The 27594-nt window shown below is 36.0% G+C and overlaps 1 protein-coding gene across 1 annotated transcript in view; it reads right to left on the reverse strand.

The window, feature by feature from the left end:
- LOC128557410 (uncharacterized) overlaps nt 1-26795 on the reverse strand; it is a 47264-nt gene extending 20469 nt beyond the window's left edge. Inside the window, exons 1-25 of the mRNA XM_053544774.1 lie at nt 26100-26795; nt 20866-21267; nt 17775-18031; nt 17033-17192; nt 16223-16267; nt 15645-15779; nt 13035-14312; nt 12244-12645; nt 11526-11782; nt 10864-11029; nt 10615-10662; nt 10137-10271; nt 7937-9946; nt 7067-7317; nt 6407-6593; nt 5995-6098; nt 5663-5723; nt 4421-4605; nt 3757-3982; nt 3306-3433; nt 2794-3001; nt 2228-2320; nt 1580-1893; nt 858-1063; nt 120-311 (exon numbers count right to left, since the gene is read on the reverse strand). Of these exons, the coding sequence (XP_053400749.1) occupies nt 120-311; nt 858-1063; nt 1580-1893; nt 2228-2320; nt 2794-3001; nt 3306-3433; nt 3757-3982; nt 4421-4605; nt 5663-5723; nt 5995-6098; nt 6407-6593; nt 7067-7317; nt 7937-9946; nt 10137-10271; nt 10615-10662; nt 10864-11029; nt 11526-11782; nt 12244-12645; nt 13035-14312; nt 15645-15779; nt 16223-16267; nt 17033-17192; nt 17775-18031; nt 20866-21267; nt 26100-26403 (7754 nt within the window). The 5' untranslated portion in view covers nt 26404-26795. The remainder of the gene's footprint in view (nt 1-119; nt 312-857; nt 1064-1579; nt 1894-2227; nt 2321-2793; nt 3002-3305; nt 3434-3756; nt 3983-4420; nt 4606-5662; nt 5724-5994; nt 6099-6406; nt 6594-7066; nt 7318-7936; nt 9947-10136; nt 10272-10614; nt 10663-10863; nt 11030-11525; nt 11783-12243; nt 12646-13034; nt 14313-15644; nt 15780-16222; nt 16268-17032; nt 17193-17774; nt 18032-20865; nt 21268-26099) is intronic.
- Nucleotides 26796-27594: the final 799 nt, after the last annotated feature.

The following is a 27594-nucleotide window of genomic DNA, read 5'->3' on the forward strand; positions in this document are numbered from 1 at the left end:
GATTGCATCAGAATAAACAATGTGCTTCTAAAGTGAAGATATCAAAAGAATATTTTAGGCCTCATAAAAGTTAAAAAAACATGTGTTCATTTGTTTTAAAAACCGGTGCAGTGACTAACCAGATGTGCATTTTTATGTTGTAGCAAGTAAAGTCAGATGGTAAAAGCAGCGTTCCTCCCTTGTACACATAAACATTGACGAGAAATTCAAGGTCATCAGGATGCTGCACAATTACTTGTTGTTCCGGTCCAACATGCAAACTTCCAGTAGTATCTCCTTCAAATCGATAAGCTTTAAGATCAAATATGTTTCTGGAAAGAAAAGAATTAACAGATTGAGCTACAGGTGAATCTGCATCCGACAAAGTATATTCAAAAGTGTTCACGACAACTTATATAACTAGAAGAACATATGGATCCTTAATGACATCCCCGCGCAATATGCTCTTATTTGAAAACCCATTACATTCCGCATTATAGTAAATAATAAAATCTGTAAAAAGATCCCTTGGAATGATACAATGCAAGCATAAATGAATAATAGCAGACTCGGTTTGATTGAGTCTGTTCATGAGAGGTGATAAAATGTGCAACACCTCTCACGCCCCCTAGCACCGGCTTAAGCGGAACTCTTTTATACATCTATTAAATGGACTCCATGATCCCAAAGGACTAGAAAATATAACAACACTTTAACCTCAACTCAGGTGCAACAAATGTCCGCTGAGCATTTTACATAGCATTTGCAATTTTAAGAAGCAGATTAAAACGAATAAAATTCTTCATGTGCTTGCTATTTTTTTTTATATTCAAAATGTTCACTTTAGGTGTGTTTGTTATGAACCATTAAACACATACGACTTGAGATTCGGATGTATTGCCAAATGTGCGTTTCTGACGATTTTGATTGTATCCATTTGTTTTAGTTCACTATCGTCTAGCCATGTCCTTCCACCTTCTTTGTTATAACCTGCATAGGAGTGGTCAGTAACCCCAAGTGTGGAACTAGTCCGGCCAAAGTTGTCGATTATCAGTGTTTCATTCTGAGCGTAGGCTACCATATCCTGTTATAAACGATGTATCCGGACTAATTGCTCTACTAATATTAGTATATAATGGCATATTATTACCAAGAATTAGATGATATAAAATATATCTTCAGATACCACAGTCTTACACAAGATAAATTCAGCATGTTTATTTAAATATGTAATATTGATATATACATATCTGGAATTTCAACTTGAGATATGGAAGATGCAAACTGATAGCAGACTCGGTTAGAATTTATTATAAAAGCTTATGTTAATAATAATCATGATAATAAATTCTTCATTAATGCAATGTACATCTCCCCCACCCCCACCCCGAGTCCTCTAGCACAGCAATGTACATGTTTTACATAAATAAAACAAAACATTATACTATCGTGAGCATTTTGAAGGGAACAAACGGTATCATTGAACTCCAAGGTCGTCCAAGAAAAAGCAAAAGGTTTAACATCCTTAATCAATATAATGAGATACCTATCAACAGAGTATCTAGACAGCTACTACAGTTTGTATGTACGTTAATCATACCTTCAGGTAAATAGTACCTGCTCCACCGTCTCCTGCAGAGCCTGAACCTCCTCTTGCATCAAGCTGACCAAACCAGAATAAAGTTATCTTGTAGTATATTGCTATCCTGCCACCCCCACCAGCACCGGTATTAGTTGCACCTGATCCTCCTGTAACTTGTATACTGCCTGAACCCTCGAGATCTCGTGCATTTATCAGGATAAATCCCCCACTTCCTCCAGCAACAGTTGTAGAATGACCAGCTTTCCCATTGGATTCAATTACTCCCTCAATTTGTAGAATTTTGCTAATGTCAAGATCAAGTATTCCACCTCCTAAGTAAAACATGTGTTACATATATTTGGAATTTAGATAAATATCAAATTCTAGGCAGTACTGTGAACAGAACTGCTCGGTAAGTTTGACATTTCGAATGAAGATGCTAAAATTCAAAGTGTCTAATCATTAACGTAAGAGGTCATTGTGATCGGATGGTATGTAAAACATTGTGATTAAACAATGACCATAAAACTCCGTTTAAAAGTCATGGTCACAAAAAGGGGCTCCGCCAAAAAAAAACAACAAAGACTATTTCAGGAATAAACTCGAGTTGTACTAAATAATAATCAAAACTCTGTATAAAACATTTCATACATGTTCATTCATTACCTGTTCCGTACGTGGTAGAAGCACCATGACCACCGCTTCCAAACATTAACTTAGTATTGTACGCACTGCCATATATATGTCCAGCTGTGCCACCTACAATAAAGAAAGAAAGTTTGATATATATGAGCTGCTATATATTGCTATATTTATGTCCAGCTGTGCCATCTACAACGACAGAATGTTTGGTATATACACACTGCCATATATATGTACAGCAAGAAAAGAAAGTTTGATATATACTCACTGCCACCTAAAAGAAAAGAAAATTAGGTATATACGCACATATACGCACTGCCATATACATGTCCATCTGTGTTGTTTTAATATCTCCCATTTACATGTATTCAGTGGATAGTGCTATCTTCGGATGTAAGAAACATTTCTTGTAGTCCTAAGGGTGAACATTAGAGTTTATTGTACAAACGTATTTTTGCAAACACATTAAAATTCACTTGTTTGTAAAGTTTGCATGACTTCTCATGTCTGTATTTGATAATCAGTCGGTCCAAACACTATTTACAATAAAACTATAGGATCGAAATGTTTGAAGATGTTATTATAAATACCATTATTGCCATTTCCACCACGGCCTCCAAAACTTCCGCCTCCGCCAACCGACCCTCCTCCATCTCCTCCTGTTAGTCCTTGGCCGGAGAGCGAGACTACTCCACGCTTTTCCACTTTCAGAATGTCGGTGTCAATTTTAAGGTTTCTAGCTTTAAGTAAACCCCCAGCTTCTACAGTGATTAGTCCATTATGGGATCCTCTCCTCACCTAAAATATCCAGATATTCCCCACACATACAAATTTATACATCGTTTAAGTGGCCTTTCATAGCTGCGATGATATTTCTTATTAAAAAGTATGTAGTACTATAAAGTAGTCAAATTATGTAACATCTACCGCAGAGAGCGAAAAAATTCATCGATCAGTTCAGTTTTTAACGGGGAAATACTTCGGTACCACTTGTTGTACATTATGCAAATTACAACTTAACCCTTTGAATCTGAAACTTAAAACATTTAGTATTTTAGGATTTTATTTTGAAATAACAATCGATCATTCAGAAACTAATTACCTCAAGATTCCAAATGTCTCTTTCATCCCCATATTTCGTACGAAGATCCAAGATACCTCGGTCCTGTACTGTAAGGTTGGCAAACTTGTTTTCACGGATACCAGCAAGACCAAGTATAATGTTACCACCTTAATAAGAAAATAACACTTTTCATGATAAAAGTTTTGTTTTATATGAAATGTTATGATAATTAAGTTACACTGCTGAACTGAAAATTGCTAACACATTGGCAAGAGAAATGCATTCATATGTAATTTACATCAAATAAGCATGCATATTTGAATATCATATATCAAATATGTACACTTTACTTTTCTACATAGGCGTTTTTACATCACAAATGCACATTCATTTATATCATAGTTTTCATATTATCACATATGCACATTTGGTCTGTTTACATTCATTACATAGCGACGTTTACTTGTAAATCGGTATTATAAAACCGTACCAGTAGAGACAAGAACATGAGTTTTTGTTCCTTCTATCGGTCCCCAGAATCTGCCGGAAGTAGACCTTAACTGATTCGCTGGACATGAGGTGGCTTGTGTTGGCATGCCTAAACCTCTTTGATCTAAAACCTGCCGAAACTCGAGGGTTGCCTCTGGAGTGATCCATGTAGCATCTTCGTACAGGAACACTTCGTATGTAACATTAGCGCGTTCGTATCTTGCAACCTTTAAATGTAAAACGTAGTAAGTAACCTCTCATGGACTAAAATCGTGTCGCAAGCTATTGAGGCTTTATTATGATTAAAAAGAGCACTTCCCATAAAGCTTGAACCTCAGTTTTGTTATTTTCTGTTTCTTTGGGATCGTGGAATACATAATTTTATGAACAAGTCCGCCAAGCAGTGCTAGGTTGGCTAATGTTGCACATCATTATCGCTCATGGAAACACAAGAGTCAAACTGAATATTTTGCTGGTTATTCTGTTTCTATTTGATTTCAACAGCTGGTCACAGGCACCATTTTGTATGGACAAGGCATCTGAATTCATCAAATCGCCCCGTTGATATACGCCATATCTACAACAATTTAGTTTAACATTATATGTTCTTTTTGTAAAATCTTATTCTTGCATCAAAATAACTACATTCACTCGTTTGAAACTACCTTCGTTAAGTGAAACATATGTCCCGGCCCGATATGTAGGTGACCTGTATCATCTCCATACATAACTTCAGTCTTAAGAACAGTGCCAGTACCATTCATAGTCAGATGAGCACCACCATACAGTTCCACATGGGTAAAATCAAACGTAAAGTTATCAGATGGGGGTCGCAAGTATGCAATGGCACCTGTAACACATCAATAAGCATATGAAACATTAGGCGCTTGTTTCTTTACAATGCAGACACGTTTTTGGTAACTATCACAAAGAAATACAACACCCCGTGTTTTTATTTCCTTTGAAGTCAAGTTAAACATCGTTACAGAGATCACATTAATCTCAGGGCATGTACCCTCAAATAAATGAAAAGCTATTTCAGTTATTGAGATGAGGAAGTGTACGTTGTAGCATATTGACATGAGAAAAAACAACTTTTATGTGTAATTTGAACATTTGTATATAGTCTTATTATTCAAGGAGGTACATTTTACTTTGAAGACTGAATGAGGATTATTATTTCAAAGACATTACTTTGAATGTTTCAAACAAATGATAGTTGTTTTTGTGCGTGATAAATCTTTTACTTTTCAAATTCCTTGCAGTTATTGACAACTGATTGATGAGAGTAAAAAATACATTTGTTTCGTTTGAAGACGAGAGCCAAAAATATGATTCAGTTATAAGCTTTAAACCCTTCGACTTCTAAAATACTTGTAAGATACCACTTTCCATCAAACAATAAATGTGAATTACCACTTTCAATCATTTTATGTTCGTTAGTTTGTCAAACGAGTCTTTAGTCACTGACGGAAGACTGTTTTTAATCTCAAAACCAATGCTGCTTTGACAAGGCTCTGTTTTAGCTCCTTTATGTATTAAAATAACTTATACAATATATGGTAATGCTTATAAGTGGAGACCGTGTCATACACCGGAATTATTCGACATATGACCAGTGAACTAGAAATCAGCGGATAATCAAGCTAACATAGACGGAAAACACAAATTTAACAGGAATACTATTCAAAGTTTGATGGTTGTTACTTAGTTGATTATAGTTATTGGGTTTAATACCCGCGCACCTTCAAAGCAGAAATGCCGAAATCATTGTATTATGAGCATTAGCAGGAACACACAGGGCATAAATACACTCACAATTTTAAGAATTTATATCATATTTCTGTGTCGCTGTATTTGAAACAGAAAATATAGAAACAATATATATCAACTACTGAACTCATTACCTGTTTCACGATATACATCAAATTCTGTGGCACCAGCAACACTTCCTGTCGGTTCTGTCGTCTATGAGATAAATTTTATATAAGCAATTATATTACATGTATATGATGATGATGTGATGTTGACATTAAATCTTCAAGAATTGTGTAATGTATATCTAATGTATCACCGATGAATTGATATTAGATTCGTGGATATTAGTCTCACGTTTTATTTAACAAAGCGGCAGGCTTCAAAAACTGTTAGAAGCCTATAATCGGGAATCATAGTCAAGAAGGACACATTTTCAGACATGTTGAACTGACACATTCTGTTTGTTACTGAGACGCCGTACCTTTGGTTGTTGACAGCCATTGTCAACCCGCAGATTTCTTATCGTATCTCCTTGAAAATATGACATCCCTGGTCCACCATCTTCTCCAGAGCCGGAACTGCCACCTTGAAAATAACATTCCCTTCTTTTATCATATAAAACATGAACAGACGTATTTTCAAGTAATGAAATAATTGTTTGTGTGTTTGAATTCCATTTAAAGTTTTAAAGTTCTGTACATCTCTGGTGCATATATATTTCAGCATTATAGTCATTAAGATACTGTGTCCCCATTGTATGTCATGCCTTTAGATAGATCATTGACAATATGTATTACAAACGCAAAGCTATTGCATTCATTCTTCGTATAATATATATATTGATATACAAGAGATTGTCCGATTCATATGAAATATCTCCATTCCTACCGCACCTTTTGCTTGCACATATCCACTGTAATAATTGGCAGTTTTAAAGTAAGCATGTATTCTTCCGCCGGCACCACCTCCTCCTTTTCCTAACGATTTACCGCCGTTGCAGTAAAGATGGCCGGTAAGTTCAAACGATTTGTCACTGTGTATGGAAATATCCCCTCCACTACCACCACCAGCAAATGGCGACTTTTTGAAAAGAAACACAAGTTCAACGTAGACTATATATGCAGATGATAACAAATACGTACGTTAACATTTTGTCAATATTCTCTTCTTGGATATTAATATTTTTAATTGGGGCCTATTTAAACAAGGTCATGCATACAGCGTCTTTATGAAATAAAGCGCTAGTTGGCCTAGGTAAAATTCAGTTACGGAATGGCCAGGACAAAATATTTACCGCATAACAGACATGTTTCTGCAGCAGTAATTGAAATATACTGTAAAATAAAATATTCCTGCGAAACTTAAAGTTTGTTATATCCTAGATTGAAATATGTCCACGAGATAAAATATACGATATGTATCATATGAGCATCTTGTGAAACAAGTAAGGCTATTTATATATAAAAACAATAACACATTCGCGGATGTTTATTTTTGCGAATACGGACAGTCAGCGAATGTAAATCTCTACTCCACAGTAATCAAAAACTTACTAAAGCATCTAGACCGTTTGCTTTTATGTTGCCACTGATCTTTATATTCTGTCTAACGTCAATGTATACGTAACCACCACCGCGTCCTCCACTTTTCCCAAATGGCGAGTGACTTCCACCTCCAGATCCCCATGAGCTGTTTGTAAAGATGTAGCCATATGATTGTAGTGCTCTCATGCCACTATATCCTCGACCCCCGCGCCCGCCATGTGAGGCTCCACTGGCTCCTTGTGTATTAATCTGTCCCTTTCCTTGAATGATACAATGCAGTCGTTTAAATCAAAATCACTCTTAAAGTCATACTATCAAAATCCATAATATATTTTATCTAATTGATTAAAACCGAGTTAAACATAATAATGCAGAGTTGAAGGACATACATATGGCACAAATTTCTCTTTTAAATAGCAGTACATATACATGTAAGCTCGTTATATATTTTCAAATTTCTGAATTAAGTTTTATTCATCCGATCGCCATAAATCTTTAACCTTTTTGAGCATAATTTTTAGATAGTAACATTTTCTTCATTGGTAGGTTTCATTACAGTATCACAGTGTTATGTTTCCTGCAAAACTCTTAGAAAGACAGAGGCCTAACAAAAAGACCATTTTCCATTTACCTAAAATGAAATTAAAATATGCTCAAAACATAAAAAAGTGTCGGTAGCGACTGGATGAATAGAAATTGATTTATGAATTAAGATGTGCAATGCTTTTTGTGCTGCTAAATAATTTAACTGAAAATTCGGACAAGATGTGTGCGGACTTCTCTTCCACATGGAAAATGACAATAAATCTTTCTTTCATTTGCAAAACGTTACTGATTTTACAAGACATATGAAGAAAATGAGTGTTTATTTTTGTGTACCTGGTCCTCTGTCGTAGATATATCCGCCGCCACTGACATCAACAGTTCCAGAAATAGTTATGTTCTCAAGAAAGTGCACCCCATTACCCAGATGGCCAATATATACGGAGCCTGCTTTCAAAGTACCGCTGACGATGACAGTCTTGTATAACAGTTTTGATTCTCCCAATCCTTCGCTAGTATTTACCGGCACATGTTGGTATTCAATATCAAACGTCCCACCTGCATCTACGCTAACGTCATTTCCTTTGATGACTGACGTGCGAGAAAAATCGACAAGGCCGCCGTTTCGTATGGTAAAGAAGACGATAAGCGCATCTGACGAAGGATATGAATATAATTTTCCACTGATTACAGCTTCCTGTACTGTCCATCTTGTATTCCTCGATTGCCAGGTAGACCCAGAATCCATCTGTATCCTAGAACACTGTACGTCAGATTCTTCTTCCCATTTAGACGTTACCAATGAGTCAAATACCATGTTGCCATGTGAACCGACGTGGATGATAAGATCGGTATCACTACCGTTCATACGTACAGTTCTGTATGATTCGAAGTGACCATCCACGTATAAATAGTCAATCATCATCTGTCCGTGCGCTTGGGAAAAAAACGATCCTTTTTGATTAACGTTTAACCTGTCCCAGCCATCAGTGTTGTTGATATAATTTTTTAGCAATCCAGCTTTAAGGGTTCCGTCGATGGTAAAATCATGAACTCCGATAGTAGACTCGCTTGTCCACGCACGTGTACTTTGAGCATTAGAGTTGAGAGTTACTGTACCACCAACATCAATATGGATGGTATGAACTTTATGCACATGTTTGCCAACAAGGGTCAGCGGATAAGCTGAAGTTACCGTGCCATTAACATACAATTCGTTCACTTTGAAAGTATCACGTGGCCCAAATGACCAGGATCCATATGTATTAACGGAAATATCATCGATTCCAGCATCAATATCAAGATCTCTAGCATTAAATATTTTGTCTATCGTTAACGATTTAGCTTTAAGAATACTGCATCTTTGATTTGTCGCTGTTGCGTTTGTACGAGAGGCTAAATTCTCAAAACTTAGTTGCACAAGTCCACCAGGGCTATGAATATGAAAGTTTCCAATTCGCCGGTCGGTTGATGTGTGTGACTCTAAAGAGGCGATATTTCTAACGAACATTTTACCAGCTATAGAAACGGTATTTACCAAGACTGGACCATCTGCTATAAACGAGAAAGAACCGAACTGACCAATGGTGAACTGGTTCACTCCAGCTCCGAATGAAATTATTCCAGGACTAAATGCGCTATTGATTTTTACTATTGCGCATTCCATTGTAATAATATCGGAGGTTGCAGGCCATGTTAGCGTACCTCTCTCTAATAGAAACTGATTGCAAGGATAGACAATTGATACGTACTTCTTTAAAGTCACTTTACCACGAATATCTATATAAGCACCGATATACATATCGGAACTTACTGGGTCAAAATCCACTACACCTTTGCTTCCAACGATGAATCTTTCAATAACATCATATATTTTCAACTCATGGGCGAAAAATTTTCCATTGGCTTTTATCTCAGTGGTTTCCAAATGAAAAGTTTCGTTTTCATTCATGATATTTAGTTCAGCCTTTTCTCGAATTTCCATTTTCAGACAGTGTATTCGAGTCATGGAGACAGAATCAATCGTAACGGACGCTGGCTCAGCAAGTATCAAGGATTGATTAATGGGTTTTGTAAGATTTATTGACCCGCTGACGTAAATTGAACTGACAAAACCTGATAAAAGATCTGCGTTGAAATTCATCGAAGATCCCTTATGAATGTGCGCATGCGCAGTCATGTCACCATCAATATTCAGTGTAGTGTTATATACCACATGGATCATGGATCTTCCGTCTCCATATACATGTTTCAAAGTATGATCTGAGGCAACGACAACATGTGACCCATCATTGATTATGATATATGCAAGATTGGCTCCGTGGTCAAGAATGAAAGCAGCTCCACCTATTTAAAAGAGAAAAAATTTCATTTCTATATGTGAAGGTATAGAAATGACATAAATTATTTTCTCTTTCTGTTTGCAATCTGTATCTTATTTTGAAATTTAATTTCAAAATATCATGCATTATACATATAAATGTATAAATTTGTATTTGAAGCATACTATTGTACTACGAAAAAACAAGATAAGTACCTTGTGATAATACGTCCATTCTTTTGCAGTCGGCATCCAGTTTAACATACGTGTTCTTTCCGATATTATCTATTACGACAGTAGATGCGGAGTTCTTCTTCAGGTAATATAGGGTGCCTGGACCACCAGGGCCGCCTGAAGGTTAAACCAGACATAAGATATGTGTAGAACAAATATTGTTTCAAATTATGGCGTTGCATAAAATAAAAAATTCATCCGCGACAATAAAAAAAATGAAAATAACGCCTATGTACGTAATCACGTTACCAACAGCGCAGCTGGTGCACACACAAACTACTGAGCTATTAATGTGTAGACGTGTGATCATACTACCGTTTTTGTTTATCGCTGCAACATATATATGGCAAGAATGCTGCTGATTTATGTGCTTATTTTACCCATTGCCTTAACAACAGTCCTCCAAATATATCACAGATCTGTTTCGAAAGATTACAGTTTGTCAAAATAACATTACTACCTTTTGATGCCGGCTTGCATATTCCCGTTGGAACCAGAGAAGCGGCTCCTAGAAAAAAAACAAATATTTTTTACAATTGTCTGAAATTACAAATGCTACATTTATCGATTCTGACATTTTAATATGCATATCTGTTTTTTTCCATATAGATAGTTTTGTAACAGATACTCATATGTATTTAAACATGCACTCTAGATACATTTGTTTGTCATAAATTAATAGAATTATTTCCTTAAAGCATTCACTTACCTCGAGCATACCCGAATGCTCTGAAAGCAAGTTCTATTCCACCGTTGAACGACTCTGGATATATGCGAATTCTATTTGTGTAAAGAGGTCTAGGAAGCCTGTTTTTAACGATGCCTCCACCATTTACATTCCCTATGAAAATGTAATTTTCATCTCCAATACTTTGCTGAAAAATGGAAAACGTCAATTTCAGTTTGGCGCTGCGTTGCAGGCATGTTCAAATTAATTACAGGCTGATTTTATCTGTAAAGGTACCTCCAAAATAGATCTAGAGAGCTAGTGCTAATAATAGGTGTCGAAAAACATTATACATCTTCCCATATAGATTTAGAGCTATTCAACAGCCAAACTGGGTGTTTGCCGGGTTTCGAATCATAATGACAATATTGAGGTCTAATGGTAACATTTCAGCTATCATTGTGGAGTAAGATCAGTTTCTCACCAGGTGTTACCAAGATACGAACACGAAATTTGGCAAAACCATTAAAATGTCCCAAGCCAGATACATAGCTTCCACGAATGGAAAAGCTATACTCAACATTCTTGCGATATATGGAAACCGTGTCAGTTACGTCAATTAATGTGGGGCAAGTAAATTGAAGCCAGAGAACTTAACCACTCGTCCACAAACGCTTAGCATTATTAAAGTTAAGCCAACTCACCCAAGTGTGAGATGTAGAATTATAGAATCTGACAGTGTAGGATTTGACGTAGTAGTTTGAAGCAGGTCCTCCGCGTGTTTCCAGTGACGTCACATAGTACTGCGTGCTTAACACCAGTTCCAGATAAGCATCAGCCTGCGACCTTGGACGCCAAGAGCGGGAAGAATGTGTGCCCAGGTATCCGTATGGTAACGGGTATGAGGAATGTTGGGAACTGCCATCCATTGATGAATGACCGAGTGCAACTTCAGCTGCCCCTGTGAAAGAGTAATTCAACAAACTCAATGAGATAATTTTCTAGAAGCGTGTAGCTAGATCTAGATTGATGATTAGTATATCAATCGGTAATTTAGTAGAATTTGTAGCCATTTTGTAAATGAACGGTATACCCTCAGTTGCAAATATGCGAAAGTAGTTTAGCAAATAAAGGCAAGAACCAGAACTTGTAACATCTCATTTGGTATAACAATGTAATGTGTCTAATGTGCATAGTTTTGAGCGAAGTGCACTTGCCATTACTTCTTTCAAAACAATACACCTTTATATTTATCAGACTAAAAAAAGCATCGCGATGAGCGACAATACCATTCGAAATACAAAGACTTAGACTCTACAACGTTTTACTTACACTGTAACAGTATGGGACTTTAAATGAATATTTCAGCTAAATCACTGATGTGCATTCATACTCTATGGTATAAATAGTAAGAAAGTTTACCACCAAGTCCACCGTCGGTAAATGCTTCCAAAGTAGACGAGAAAGATGTATGTTTAAGGGTTATTCTCCCACCACCTCCACCTCCTCCTTCACCTGAACCATCTCCACCTCGGGCATAAATCACACCAGAACCTCGGATTGTATTAGCATCTATATAAATACTACCACCGCTGCCACCTCCACTATCAGACCCAGTTGCATCTCCCCCATTTGCCGACAAAATGCCATTGATTTCTATGTAGCCGGTTGCGTTAAGTAAAATAGCACCACCGCCTTTGCCACCATATACTCCACCACCTGGACTGCCGTGATCAAGTGGTTCTACAAAACTTCCATAAGCCATGGAATCGGTATTTGTTAGGAATGAGCCGGCAGGACTTCCTCCACGACCCCCATAGCCGCCTGAAATACATTCACATCAATGAATGAATGGATCAGTCATTCTACAAAGACATTTTGCAAATTTGTGGTATACAAAATAAATATATTGATCATTATTACTGGCATCAATGTTAAAGATATGTATACAAAACCAAAGGTTATTTTGTTATAATAAATCTGTCAGGATATCAATAAGAAGCGTAGAATGCAACCAAGCAAAATAACTGACATAGTTTGATTCAGTCTGTTCATGACTGGTAATGCGATGTGCAACACCCATCACGCCCTCGCGCCCTGTAACACCAGCTTACTAAATAAGCGGAATTCTATTATAATAAAGTTGAATGTTCTCCATAATCCAAAATGACCAAAAAAAAATATAACAACACGGAAATCCACATATTACTTACCTCCAGATCCAAGATTGTTACCAGTTCCAGGACCAGTAGTAGCCACACCATCAGCAGACACTTTACCGCCAGCCTTTATATCAATTGTTGTAGCCTCTACTATCAAACGGTCAGCTGTAGATATTATCGTACCACTACTGTTAATCTTGTTTATACGGAAAGTATCGCATACTGAGAACCTCCAATATCCGTCATTAAACATAGACAGATCATCTATGCCTGAATGCAAGCTAAGTTTATCAGCGTAGAAGGTTTTGTCCACCGTCAATGATTTTACTTTTAAAATATTGCATGGCTGATTTATTATTTTCGAGTCTATTTGCGCTGGTAAGTGTTTTTGATTTAAGTGCAAGAATCCGTTAGGGCTATGTATCTCAAATTCTGTAATGCGCTTATCAGGAGAAATGTGTGATTCAAAAGTGGCAATATTTTCCACGATCATTTTTCCCGCGATAGAAACTGAGTTTACACGGATAGGACCGTCTGCCTTGAATGTAAATGTTCCTGAAGATCCAACAACTAATTGTCCCACTCCTGCTTCAAATGATACGGTTCCAGGACTAAAAACGTTGTTTATTTTAACAATCGAACATCCAAGTTTAATTATGTCGGACGTTTTAGGCCAAGTTAGTTTGCCCCCTTCTAGAAGAAAATGAGTGCAAGGCTGAACAACTGAAATATGCTTCTTTAAGGTCACATCACCTCTAATATCGATGTATGGGCCCAGGTACATATCGGAACCTACCGGGTCAAAGTCCACCACGCCATTGATACCAACAACGAATTTCTTAATAACATCATATATCTTTAATTCATTAGCCAAAAATCTGCCGTCAATTTTAAATTCGGTTGTTTCAAGGTGAAAAACTTCATTATCCTTTAAAATATTGAGTTCTGCATTTGTTTTTACTTCCAGTTTTGTACAATTAATACGTGTTGTTGAAGTTGAGTTGATTGTCACGGAAGCTGCACTTTCAAGGACCAGAGACTGCTTATCTGGGTAAATAAGATCAAAAGACCCACTTACATTGACCATACTGACAATTTCTACTGTCGGTGTTGCAGAGAATCGGATCGCCGAACCGGCTTTTACATCAGCACCTGTTGTCATTTTACCGTTTATATCTACAGTAGTATCTTTTAGGATATGTATCATTGATCGCCCGTCTCCAAGAATATTAGTGACCACCTGGTTTGCTTCAAACACCACATGTGAGCCATCGTAAATCACCAAGTCTTCTAGATCTCGTACTGTGTCAAAAAGATATGCGGCTGCACCTGCAAGAAGGTAATTCAGATGTCTTTACTTCATTTTATAATATTTCAAAAAAATGTTGAGTGTAATTTTATTTTGCAATAAATCATGCTAAAAGAAGTGTCATTGTAGCACCATTTGAGCGCATGCTTGGCATATATTCTGAACTTTTACCTTTATTATTTCACTACACTATCATCTATAACAGTGTCATTAATCCACAACAAAGCGCTGAACTTTTTGTCTTTAAGAATGATTTTTTTTCTAAATATAATTTTACACTCTAAAGGCCTGTTTTATTTCAATAGTAATACCGAGTAGCGAAGATGATATTTTAATTTCAATTTGACTTTGATTGCAGGTTGTGGAAGTGTCAGTATTTCTGTTGACTATTCGATATGTACACTTACAAAATCTTTCTGTACAATTATTTTACCTGTATCTTCTTAACTACTGAATAAGCACATTTAGATATTTCAAAGTTACTGAAGTTTAGAATGTAACATGTGAGAGTATGTTTCCGACACGTACTTTGTAGGTTTTACCAGATTTCGAAAGGAGGTGAAAAATCATCCGAGACACTTTTGTATCAATAAAAGAAAAAATCGCGTACACCTGCATATGTTTGACAACTAATCTTTTTGCTGGAATTCCATTTTTTTGTTATTTTTCAATGTCAAATACATTTTTACATTAGACTATGAGTACATGAAGGTTTCAACAATAGTAACAGGAAGGGTATGGGAGTAAACTTCATTAAATTCATAATAAATGGCACAGAGGCGTAAATACGTACTTTTCCTAAGAATTTGCTCTCGACGTTTATTTTTCTTTATAGCTTTGACTAAACACATCGTGTAATGTGCGTTTATGATTTGTTTTGTTTTTTGTGTTAAATTAAATTTTACTTGTTTACTTTGTTTTTAAAAATTGGGTGGAGTCGTAAAATGAAATCAATAAAATATATTTAATGGTTTTATCTTTATTTTATTTCAATGATCATATGACATGCACAATATAAGTGTTTTAAACGTATACCAAATTTTAACAATGTTCCTCAGGTGACGGAACACATCTATCTTTTTAAATTTAATTATTAAGTTCTTTGGATGCAAAACTGCATACACAGCTTCCTTGCTGGAAAGATTCACAGAGCAGGACGAATAAGGCAATGATTTGTTCTTTGGTAAATGTTTGAATCGTGACTTTGCATTTTACTTCTTACTTCAGTCAATGCACTTAAGTTATTCGAAACACTGCGATAATAATATAAAGCAGCAAAATATGCGAAAATGAAATATATATCGTAAAGTGTATAAATTCGACATACTGACCGACTTTTTTCATGTAATTACCTTGAGTCAAAACATCCATATTTTGGCAACTGTCATCCATCCCTATGTACGGGCTCTTTCCAAAGTTATTTACAACCAGTGTCGAAGGACTGTTTGTCTTCATAAAAAAGATCGTTCCCGGACCACCCGGACCCCCTTAAAATGAATTAAACAGACGTTAAATCATGTCTTTACAAAAACTGAAATACTTACAGAACACAAGTATACACTTAAAAGATCATAGAAATTGTAAAGACATGATTTAACGTCTGTTTAATTATTAAAAAGAAAAGAAATAGAAAAGGAAAAAGAAATGACTTCAAGTAAAGTTAAAAGATATGATGGCTCTATATATCACATGGATTAGATAAGTGCTTGTAGAGAAGTGTTTAACATAGCACACCAAAATGTTAAATTAATTTTCTACTTCAACCTGATTTATACAACTCTTTAAAGGTTGTTGAGTTTTTGCGTATATAAACGGCAATAAATTTTACATTTGTACATAAATTGTATTATAAATTTCATAATAAATATTTAAAACGAGTAAGAAATAACCATTGAGAGAGTAGTCATTGAACTACTTTAATAAACCTTACCTTCGGTTGCTGGGGAGCATATTCCAGCTGGAACTGTGACAGGCACTTTAGAAAGCAAAAAATAAATATATAAAACTCAAGCAATAATAAAATAAGGATAAAATTGGGGACATAGCCAGATACAAACTACATATTTATTTTACAAAAAGTAGGTGCATATAACGACATTGTGCTGGACCAGGTGTTAGATATTAAAAATCCATGACCTTAAATCATTTATAACTTCAGCGTCTGTATAACCGTACGTTTTGCTTGTCAATTGAAAGAACAAATAGAAATGATAACTGTTTTCCGTATAAATGTTGATTCACAGCTTTGAAAGGGTCAGGACGCCCCATCCCCTCCCCAACCTTTCTCTTGGCTCCTGTCTGCTTTTCGCCAATAGCTTTTAGTATTTTAAAACGAACTGAGCATAGCTGGAAAACATAGACAATGTTTGTTACAATTTCGGCATGTCTTGAAAATGCACTTTTTACCAGCCATGCTCTTTATATTACAAGACATAAAAGCTTCACAGCGATCACCTCCCCTTTCTGTACTGTATGGATAGAATACTGTGTATGAATATTAAAGCTGTTTCTTGTAATTTCATATTCATAATATATACACGGCAATAGAATGAAAAATAATACTTGTAATAGTTGTCATAATCGATATTAAAAATGGATTTACTGGTGTTCATTAGATATATACAATATGTATAATGAATATTTTAAAAAATGACAGAAATCACCAGAAAACCTTTCAAACAAATATATAAAAATGTTAAACCGAAACGTCTGAGAAATAAAAACTCTAAAAAGAACATGCCTTTGGAATAACCGTACACTCTAAATGCCAACTCAATGCCAGAGCTCCAAGATTTTGGATACAGTCGTATTCTAGATGTGTACACAGGTCTCGGCAGTTTGACTTTTGTAACTGCATTTGTGTTGCTACCGAATACATAATTTTCATCTCCAATGCTTTGCTGAAAAAAGAATACTAGTACTATGCTTATCTATGATATTAAGCATGCAAACATATATGTTCTGTGTAGCAACGCAGCCGAGTGGTTAAGTTCGCCGGCTTCGAATCGTTTGCTTTTCACCGCTGTAGATTTGGATGGAGACTTATATCATGTGAGGAAATCATCCAGCTCGCAGCTCAGAAGGTCCGTGGTTCTACCAAAGTGCCAGCAATAATTCTCAGAGGGGCACCAGGGGTCTTCCTCCAAACTAAAAAAGGCGGGAAAGGCGGCATATGGTTTAAAATTCTGAAGGTTTGACATGTATATCAACAAAACTAATCGCTGTCAAAGCTAGAAGTATGAAATCTTCGGTGTTAAGGCCAGAAATTGCCAGTATTGGTTTATCTGGTCCTGTATCATACGCATACATGCTGATACATACTGGTATGAAACTTTTCTTGTAGCGTCTTTCCTGGTCTGGGTTACACAAAGTTTAACTCTTGTATTTTTCTTTGAACCGTGCAAAGAAACGAAATGAACCGAAAAATGTTTTCTTTCTTTATTTTCTTTTTCAAAGACTATGAAGACAGAACATATACTTACCCATGCAGCAGCTGTGGTATTATAGTACCGGACAGTATACGATTTAACGTAGTAGCTTGACCCTCCTTTAGTTTGTATAGCCGTAACGTAATAGTTGGCATTTAGCGTCATCTCAAGATAGGCACCGGAATACGCGCTCTGGACAGGGCGCCATAGACGTGATGCATGGTTGCCGATATATCCATACGAAGCAGGATAGTATCTCTCGCTCGAACTTGCACTCGTAGAGGTATGTTGTAGCAAAGTTTCCGTGTTCCCTGAAAATACAAGTAAAAGTCATGTTGGTAATCAGTAATTTTATGAACGGACGCAGAACGCTACGTTGTTAAAAGTGTTGAAAGGAGAAAAAAAACAAATATTTTAATTTTAGGACCTTGTGAAATAAGTATATTCGCATGTCAAAGCACATCTGCCTAAGCGTGTGAAGACGTTCTTTAGTTCTGTTTAACCTGTATGATTCTATTATATTAACGTAATTAAAAACTTTTACAATCAAAAGTCTACATTGCAAGTAAGTTGTGACTTGTATTTGAAACGAAAAACAAATGTATTTACACTGAGCCTTAGATTTGTTTACGTCATGTTAAACCAATATTCAGACATAACCCCAGCAAACATTGGTACATCAGACCAATATCGGCAAACCAATATCTGTTCACGATATTCAACCAAACTTCAGCCGATATCAGACTTTATCTTTCAAAAAACATTACCGAACCAATATCACGTCAACTATGCAAAAATGATGCCCGGGCCCATATTGGGCACCATATTTGACTGATATCGGGCTGATATATAATGCCTTCTAAGGACCAATTTTTGGAGTTTGTTAAAATGTTTTCGCTGTTGAGCTATTGAATTTTTAATCAGGTCTACAGCAACGCACTCATATATTTATTGATAAAAACGAGTTTTCAAAAGGAAATGATTTGTTTAAATTTGTATTTTGATCATTTTGAAGCATAGATCTCAGCTAAGCAAAAATAATAGCAAAGTCGGTTTGATTGAATCTGTTCATGATAGGTAACGAAATACGCTATACCGCCCCCCTCCCCACCCCTATGCCCCCTAGTACAGGTGTAAGCAGAATTCTAAATTAGTAAAATTGTATGGATCCCATGATTCCTAATGTACCAGAAAATATTATTACAACACTGAGTTCAAGTACCGAAAGACTTCTTACAGCCGCCTGTTGACGTTAAAGTCGTTCTCTTTGAATGTTTGTAATTTCTTATTTTGTAAAACTTGACTTTGTTATAAACTAAAGACTGTCGTAAATTATCCATGTAAGGTACGAAAGCAACGAATAAAACGATATCTAAATCTAAGACTTTACTTCAACGTTTAGGTAAGAGATAGAATAGTTTCCTTCCTTTACTGCACGAGTTTCTCGTAGCCACTGAGGAGATTTTAAGAAAATTTTAATTTCGCTAAAATGCGTTTTTAATGGGCTTTTTTTAAGTCTCATGGTCAACAATTAAGTTAAGGCAACTTTCTAGCTTTCGAAGGAGGAGGAAGAGCCCAGCTCCCCCTCCGTACATTATCTTAATCCAGGGTGGACACTTAGATAGAACCACCGACCTTTCGTAAGCCAGCTGGGTGGATTCCTCACATAACAGAATTCTACAGGTTTCAAACCCACAGCGGGAAGAGGCAAGTTATTCAAAGTAAGTGACCTTCACCTCTCGGCCACGGAGGGCACTAAAGATACGGCACGTTTAAATATACAAATTCCCCTTTATAAAAAATATGCCAAACGTACAGAATAACAATAAACAGTCTTGAAAAAAATAAAATAAACTGCGTGAAAGATTGATAGCCTTTTTACCTATAATAATGTTTAAATAACAGTGTCATTAAAGGGTTTGCTTTTAAGTGTAATTGAAATAGTCTGGTTTGTATAAGTCCAAAGCAATTATCATAAATATCTAAGTGTATTTTACATGCCTGCACACGCATTAATTACATTATTGCTTGTAATAAGACACCTAAAGGTTCACTCGTACTCGAGATCCTATCACAGAAAAAAAAAATGGTTTTTGTACAAAATTATTGAAGAAGAAGAGAATAATTATCATATTGACAAAAATATTTACATATCGATAAATAGTATTAGTAAAAAGAACTGAAATACGTGCAGAAATAAAAAGCTCATGCAATAACAAATCTCTGTTGATAAACAGTTTGCTAAATTTTTTTCGCCTGGGTGAATGTAAAATTGGAGTGAAAAGGACGGAAATTCCACTGATTGCCCAACACGGTTAAAATGAAAATTCTATATTTGATGACCCTGTCAGCCTCAACGTGTGGTCTGGCAGTCGATTTGATGACCGTCAGACGCAACCTGCTGGTAGCTGGTCCAAGTCGATTTGACTGACCCTGTTATGACTCACTGCTGGTAGCTGTCAACATTGACTGACCTGTTCTGACCAACGGCTGTAGTGCAAGTCGATTTGACTGACCCTGTTCATGGACCAACGCTGCTGGTAGCTGGTCAAGTCGATTTAACTGACCCTGTTCATGGACGTTAGTGGAAATGCATGCTGCATTTCATACCTCTAGCAACGGATTGAGCAGAACTCTTCATTGGTGCATGAAATCACAACTTTCGTAGCTGTGTTTTACGGTGGCATACATGTAACTTTCAATGATACTCAATCCGTGAAAAAGTGTCCTAAAGTCAATAGTTAAAATAATAAATTTGCCCTAAACGAGAAGAGTGGGTAGATCTAAAAACAAACGGGAATTTAGAGAGGGGATCTGAGGTTATGGAGCCTGCATATCACAGAAACTGCCAAAAAAGACAAAATTAAAAACTAGGCATCACGGGGTGATTGGGTGATACGCAAAGCTACGAACGCGGAAGTATTTGAACCACCCAAGCGGAAATATTATTATTTATTAATATATTATTTAACTTTGATAAAACGCCATCAATACCAGCACCATCATCATCATTTACAACAACAATAACTGCACCAGCATACTACTACTACTATTACTAATGATAATAATCATAACAGCCACCGACATTATCAACAGAAAACAACACAAATTATAATTACTCACAACAAAGGAGCTTTTTACATACCACCAAGTCCACCATCAGCAAAAAGTTCAACCGTTGACGCCAAAGTTCCATGTTTAAGAATTATTCTGCCCCCACTCCCACCGCCGCCATTGCCAAAGCCATTTCCACCGCGTGCGGTAATCACACCAGAACCCTGAATAATACTGGCATCTAGGTATATACTTCCACCGCTACCTCCGCCTCCGAGGTTCCCAGAGGCATCACCGCCATTGGCCGACAAAATACCATTGATTTCAATATTACCAGTAGCGTTGAGAAGTATGGCACCTCCACCATAGCCTTTGTTCGAGCCCCCGCCTGGACTTCCTGCTCTGCGTGGGTCGGTTGCACTCCCATATGCGACAGATTCAGAGCTAGTCAAGAATCTGCTGGCTGGACTGCCACCACGGCCTCCATAGCCACCTGAAAGAAACAATCAGAGAAAATATTACTGTATTATTTTAATCTTTTTTCTGCAAGTGTTCATTTCTGTTGACCGTCGAATACAGTTTAGGCACCAAAAAGAAACTCCGCAACCCGTCTAGTTATACACCAGCGTTCTGCTCCGATTCCTGCAACACTATTTATGAATTTATTACGTGAAGCCTTACATAACTCGCTGGTCAATATTTTGTGCTATTGACCGGTCAAAGGCTGGACCCTAAATCTGGCTAGGCTAAACGTAAAATTTGAAGAAGAAAAATACGAAAAAATATTTTAGATGTCATGTTATTGTTATAAAACACTTATTGAATTACTTGTCGGTCAATAGTCAATTCTATGGACTTCGCTCCTTCGGACCTTGGGCAATAGTTTTGACTATTGAACGTAAAGTCATTAGATAAGTGTATATGTTCTGTTATGTAATTCATTATTTATATTAACTGAAAACTGCTCACGGACTCAGCAATGTTGTATTATGTATCAAGTAATTCATCTTGATGAGCCAGGCGGTTCTTTCACGGAACGTAGCAACAACGTTAAATCATTCAAACTTTAGTTTGTTGTTTGATTTTCAGTAATAAAGCACGTTTACATAAGTTTCAATATTACCTACATTTCGATTTATTTGTCATATTGTATTTACTCACGTTTGACCTGGACAAGGAGTAGGATAATTGAAATTTGAGCAATAACGATGGGAATGGAGTGGAAACTCTTGATGTACTTAGTCGTTGATGTATATGTATAACTTACTGTTAGGTTGATCTAATTAAGAGACCTTAATAGAAAGAGTATCATTGTACACAGTTATTTTTATTAATGTTGCCTAGAGTTTTAGTTATTAACCTTTAGCCTGCTAAATTTCTAAAATGGACCGGTCCATCATTCAATTTGGGCAATACCATTTATTATTTGAAAGGGGGTTCACTGAAAATTTACTGACTGAATAGCGAACAGTGTAGACCACTGGTCGCAAAGGCAGAATCACTTACCGCCAGCAGGCTAAATGTTAAAAACCTTTTGAATATCTGAAACCATTTCAACTTAAATTCTACCATTTGCAAGCACATCCAATGTTTATTGGGAGCAAACTTTTGCCGTCTTTTCATAGTTTTAGCCAAGACATGTCGCCAAGAGGACAAATGTCTGTGTTATTCGGTTGTTCTGGAAATTTGTGATTTATCTATGATCTAAATTTATCATACCGAAGAATATTCATCCGGCCAATAATCAATAGATATAGAAATAAGAAGAGCATTTACACATTTTACATAAAAACAAAAAGACTCAATATAAGAATCCTTAGGTGCAAAAATATTTTCCATGTTCATCATTTGATTCATCACGCGTTATTTTTAAAATAGTTTTTATCTTTAGTTTTGACTGACCCACACGACGATTTATAATGACATCATTTCGCCTTTTTTCCCTTGTGTTTTCTATATAAAATGTGTAAAAATCACATATGCGCGTTTGTCTGAATCAACATTTTGTATAAAACTATTGGCATGAAAGCAGAGGTGCAAGTGATTTCTTACTGGCAATGAATATATCTTTTGAATGATATACATTTCATTTTAAAATTTGTAAAATAATAATTTGATGACCCCTCGGCGATTTATCTCCACTGATTTTGAAGAGAATTAGTTTCAGCGCGAAGTTGTTGTTGTAGCGTCATATGCAGACGATAAATAATGCGCGTGAACATGCGGTATCGTGATCAAAAGTTTAAAGTAAATGGTTTAATCAGTTTAGTTAATGTTTAGATGTTTAATTCGACAAATGATTGTACAAATCAATTGTTGTATATTCAGTTAAAAATTATTATTTTACATGAAACCTATTCTTGTTAGAGATTGAATTGATAAACAACACATTGATTAGGCATGCGTATCAATAACGATTGCAAGATATCATTATAATGCCATTTTAAGTTTTGCAACATTTGTTATTTTGCCAACAGTTTGCATTGATGAAATATGTGTTGATATATATTATATATCTGTAATGTCTGTTTGTATATGGCAAAATACATGCTGATTGCCAATAAATTTGAAAAAAGGGAGAGAAAATGACCAATTTGATGCAGTTGCAATAATGTCCCAGTGCTGACATTTCACACAACTAAATGGAACGTAGTTTTCACCAGTTTTTTACCAAATATTTCTATGTTTTAATGATATACTCTTGCATATATCGGACACAGTAGTAGTTTTTGATAAAACTCTTTTCTTCTCAAACTAATATGCATACAATTCTCTGCTACATAACTGTTCCTCTAACACGAAGCATTTGCTTAACTGATTGATGGCTATGCCCAGCAAGGCTCTTGCTTACTGTTTAGAATTTTAATCGGGAACAAATAAGTCCAGTCGGGCGCATTTTACGACTAGCAGTCTTCAAGGACAGGTGTGATTGTACACTAAATATTCAATTAATCCTAGTATTTTCCTCGAAATCGGGACTAAATATTTTTAGTTCATAAATCGTGTATATAGAGATATATTTTTATGGTGGCTAATTTCTACCATGTCGAATTGTCGTGCTGGAAGAGCGAAGACACGACAACACCAACTACTGAAAGTGTCGTTCTGTCGTGTTGCCTGGTATAAAACTGTTTTGTTGGTGGGGCGAAGAGATGCAAATACCATAGCTCGACAAATAAATGGCGCCAGAACGATACTTTCCATACCCGACGATACGAAATACATTGAGTTTGCGACCTTTATTTGTCGTTACATCCCGTAAAATCTGTCTAGCTGTCGTATTGTCGTCTCGTAGGCCCGTCAACACTATATCACGACAGAACAACACTATCTCTTTGTCGTGTGTTGTGTTGTATTGTCGTATTCCCCCGAGCACGACAACTCAACATGGTAGAAATCAGCCACCATAATTTCACTGTTTTTCCATTATGATAAGTTATGAAAGGATATCAAATTATCGCTTTAAGCGACATAGCTATTTATTATAACTTAGCTTTCAATAACAACTTCTGAGGCAGTCAACCGAATTTAAGTAAGTGTTTTATGATAGCCTTCAATGAAGGAACAAAAAGGCTTATTTCACAGAGCAAGGTTGTCTCTCAAACATAGATAATATTCAATTTCGTTTTACATAATTTCACAATAACTGCCCTTTAGGAGAACGAATTTAAAAGGATGTGCATTTCTTTTTATTTCAATACAGTACCCAGCTAAATAATTTCCATCGAACAGATATTAGAATTATGTCGTTTTAACAATCTGAATCAATAGGCAGGTTTTAAAATTTCATGAAGGTGTTACAATAGAATTCATTTATTTTCTCAATCCCATCATTATGTAATATGTTCTCATTCTAAACAAAGATTTATCTTTCTTAGGAAAAGGGGTTGAAGAAGTCAAATTGTAAAAAAAGAACATCAGTGAATATCTAATATGAATCAAGTGCTCACTGAATATGTCTGATTGAAGAAGTTTCAGCCGTCCGTTGATTGCAATTGATTAAATTGACCAATGACCCTTAGCCTGCTAAATTTCTAAAATGGACTGGTCCATTATTCAGTCTGGACATTACCACTTATTATTTGGAGGGGTGTTCAACGAAAATTTACTGACTGAATAGCGGACAGTGCAGGCCATGATCAGACTGCACACAGTGACTCGTCTGAATATGATACGAAGAAGTTCAGCCTTCCGTATTGCAATGATAAATTGACCTTAATTAAATGTACATCCGGGTCGTATATTGTTACAGACGTTTAACATTTCATTATTTACTATATCCGTTTCAAGTAATTAACTTCGACCACATTCGGATATTGCTAATTGAACCTATGATCATATGATGCATTTTCAATTTCAATCATTTTGTTTACATGATTATTATCGAAAATGATATATGAAATAACGCACGTTTACTACATATTATACGCATTATATATATATATTATAAATTCACGGTAATGTCCTTAATTCATCATTAAAGCAAATAGAGCAAAGGAAGATGGTGTATTAAAGATAATTAATCAGAATCTTTTATTAGTAATTCTGCACGTTATGATCACTTGTTTTTTTTACAATGTAGAATTTGAACAAGCCCTGATATTTCAAAACTTCAGATTATACCTAGAAAATGCAGTAAATAAGATAGATAGGGAGTGGTGTGTTGAAAATTTTGGACCTCATAGGGCGTCTATGGGAAAATCACAATTATGATGATACTTTCGCAAACTTTAGAAATTTGTCTACTGTATAGGTTTTTATGAAACTCAATAAAAATATAATCTACAATAGGGTGAAACTATCTTTACTGGTCCTTGCGCTTGTATCTGAAATATTTGTTCATGATTAAAGAGATCCGCTAATTTCAAGCTGATTTAGGCATAATTTGGATTTATTTAACATGTGAAAATTTAAATATCATATTTCATCTTTTGGAAGCTAGTTACATTTCTGATTTAATGGATTTACTCGGGGTGTCATTTGTTCATAAAATGTTATTTCATTCAGTCTGTCATGTGCACATGGTTTCATTTCTTAAAATCCGCCGAGTGTGACTACCACGAATGAGAAAATGAACGATAGATTACGCATACCGGTGTGCAGATCTACCTTTAAACTGATGTGCGGATTTCTTGTATTTAAACGCGTTTTAACAAACATCCTTTACTATTGCGAATACTACAGTTTTTCAGGATGTAACTAAATATGCGTCGTAGATCTATATCTATGAGAGAGAAAATCGAAATGTCCTATGCATAGAATATTCATGATCACTGGTCCTTAACCCTGATCTTTGTAAGAAGTATTAATGTTATTGAAACAAACCTCCAGATCCTTGACTATTGCCCTGTCCAGGTCCGCTACCGGCGACGGCGTCGGCGGATATTTTAGCACCAGGCTTAATGTCAATTGTTGTAGCCTGAATAGTCACTAAACTTGCCGACGTTATTTTTACCTTTCCATAAACCGTTACTGTTTGAGCGGACAGATCCGACGATAATGTGCATTCCCTATTGTCCGCAATTTCAAATTTGCCGGCGGAATTATAAATCGAGCAGTCCGTTGCGGCCGCCGTATCCCAGAAAGTTATTAATAAAAGCAGCAACATTCTGTCGCCGTAAGGTGACATAATGAACGCTGCGAAAAAGTTGTTTATTCCGTTATATGTTTATTCGCAAATCGCAAACTACATCACTTAAAATTCATTTTCTGCAAAACAGATGCGGGCTAGAAAGTAGATGTTTAGAACATCTTTCTAAGTCGTCCGCAAAATGGTCATCTAAAAGCGTTGTGCTATCTTTTATATCCGAAGCGCATGTTTAAAAGTTAAAAATCGATTCTGATTGGTAGATTATCGAACTCAGACAAAATGTGCAACTCTATAGTTAGGCCTAGGGCCTGACAAGGAAGTAGAATATAACTTGTCTGACTTGAGGACGTGCAATCGGATTAATTGGTCCAAAATTAAGAGATAAGTGAAAAGTATCTCCTTGTAATTTCCGGTTGTTGTTACTTAACTAGTAGCTGTAAACATTTTTTGTGTGTGAAATTAACATGTTATTAAACTTAAGCCTTGTCACATCAAGGGATTTAAGTCTCAAATCGTTTTTAGTACATGTAGATCTTTATTCTTATAGAAAAGTAAGAAAACATAGGCCTACATGATAGTGATAGGGAAGTCTTGGTAAAAGTTATATTATGTACAATTAAGACCTAATAATAATGTAGTTCAAAATTCGCATAAATACACTTAAATCAAACTATTTGGATATGTAAAATTATACGCTAATACAGTCTACAAAACAACAAGTATTCGCGTAATCGGTCATGGTGAAAATAACGTTACTAACGTATCTATAGTTGTGGCGTCTCTGAGGACGTCATTTATACGTGAAATACTGTATAACGCTAGAAAAAAAAACGTGGTTTTTGCTATGAAATCAAGAAGTAAACAATATCCGCAACGGATAAACTTTCCATTATTTACATGGTCAAGTGGAAGGAAAAGTTACCTCTATCACATAACAAAATTGGTAAAGTTTACTGCTTGCGGATGCTGAGTATTTTTCGAAGATCTGACATGCTGTCAGCGTTGCCTTTTTTTTTTTAAAAAAAAAAAAAAGCTAAATATCTTACTAAAATGAGTTTTTATGCATTTTAAACTCGGAAACAGTCTTGTGTTCTTTTCTTCTTCTTTCGACCTACACTGCCAGACCAGTAGCCTCGACTTGCGGTTTGCCGCAGATCCTCAATGCCTCCATACAGTTCCTGTTGGATCTAGGTATCTATTCGGCCAGATCGCAGCTCGCTCCTGGTCATG

Source organism: Mercenaria mercenaria, chromosome 5 (genome assembly GCF_021730395.1).
Source record: "Mercenaria mercenaria strain notata chromosome 5, MADL_Memer_1, whole genome shotgun sequence".
NCBI classification, from domain to species: domain Eukaryota; kingdom Metazoa; phylum Mollusca; class Bivalvia; order Venerida; family Veneridae; genus Mercenaria; species Mercenaria mercenaria.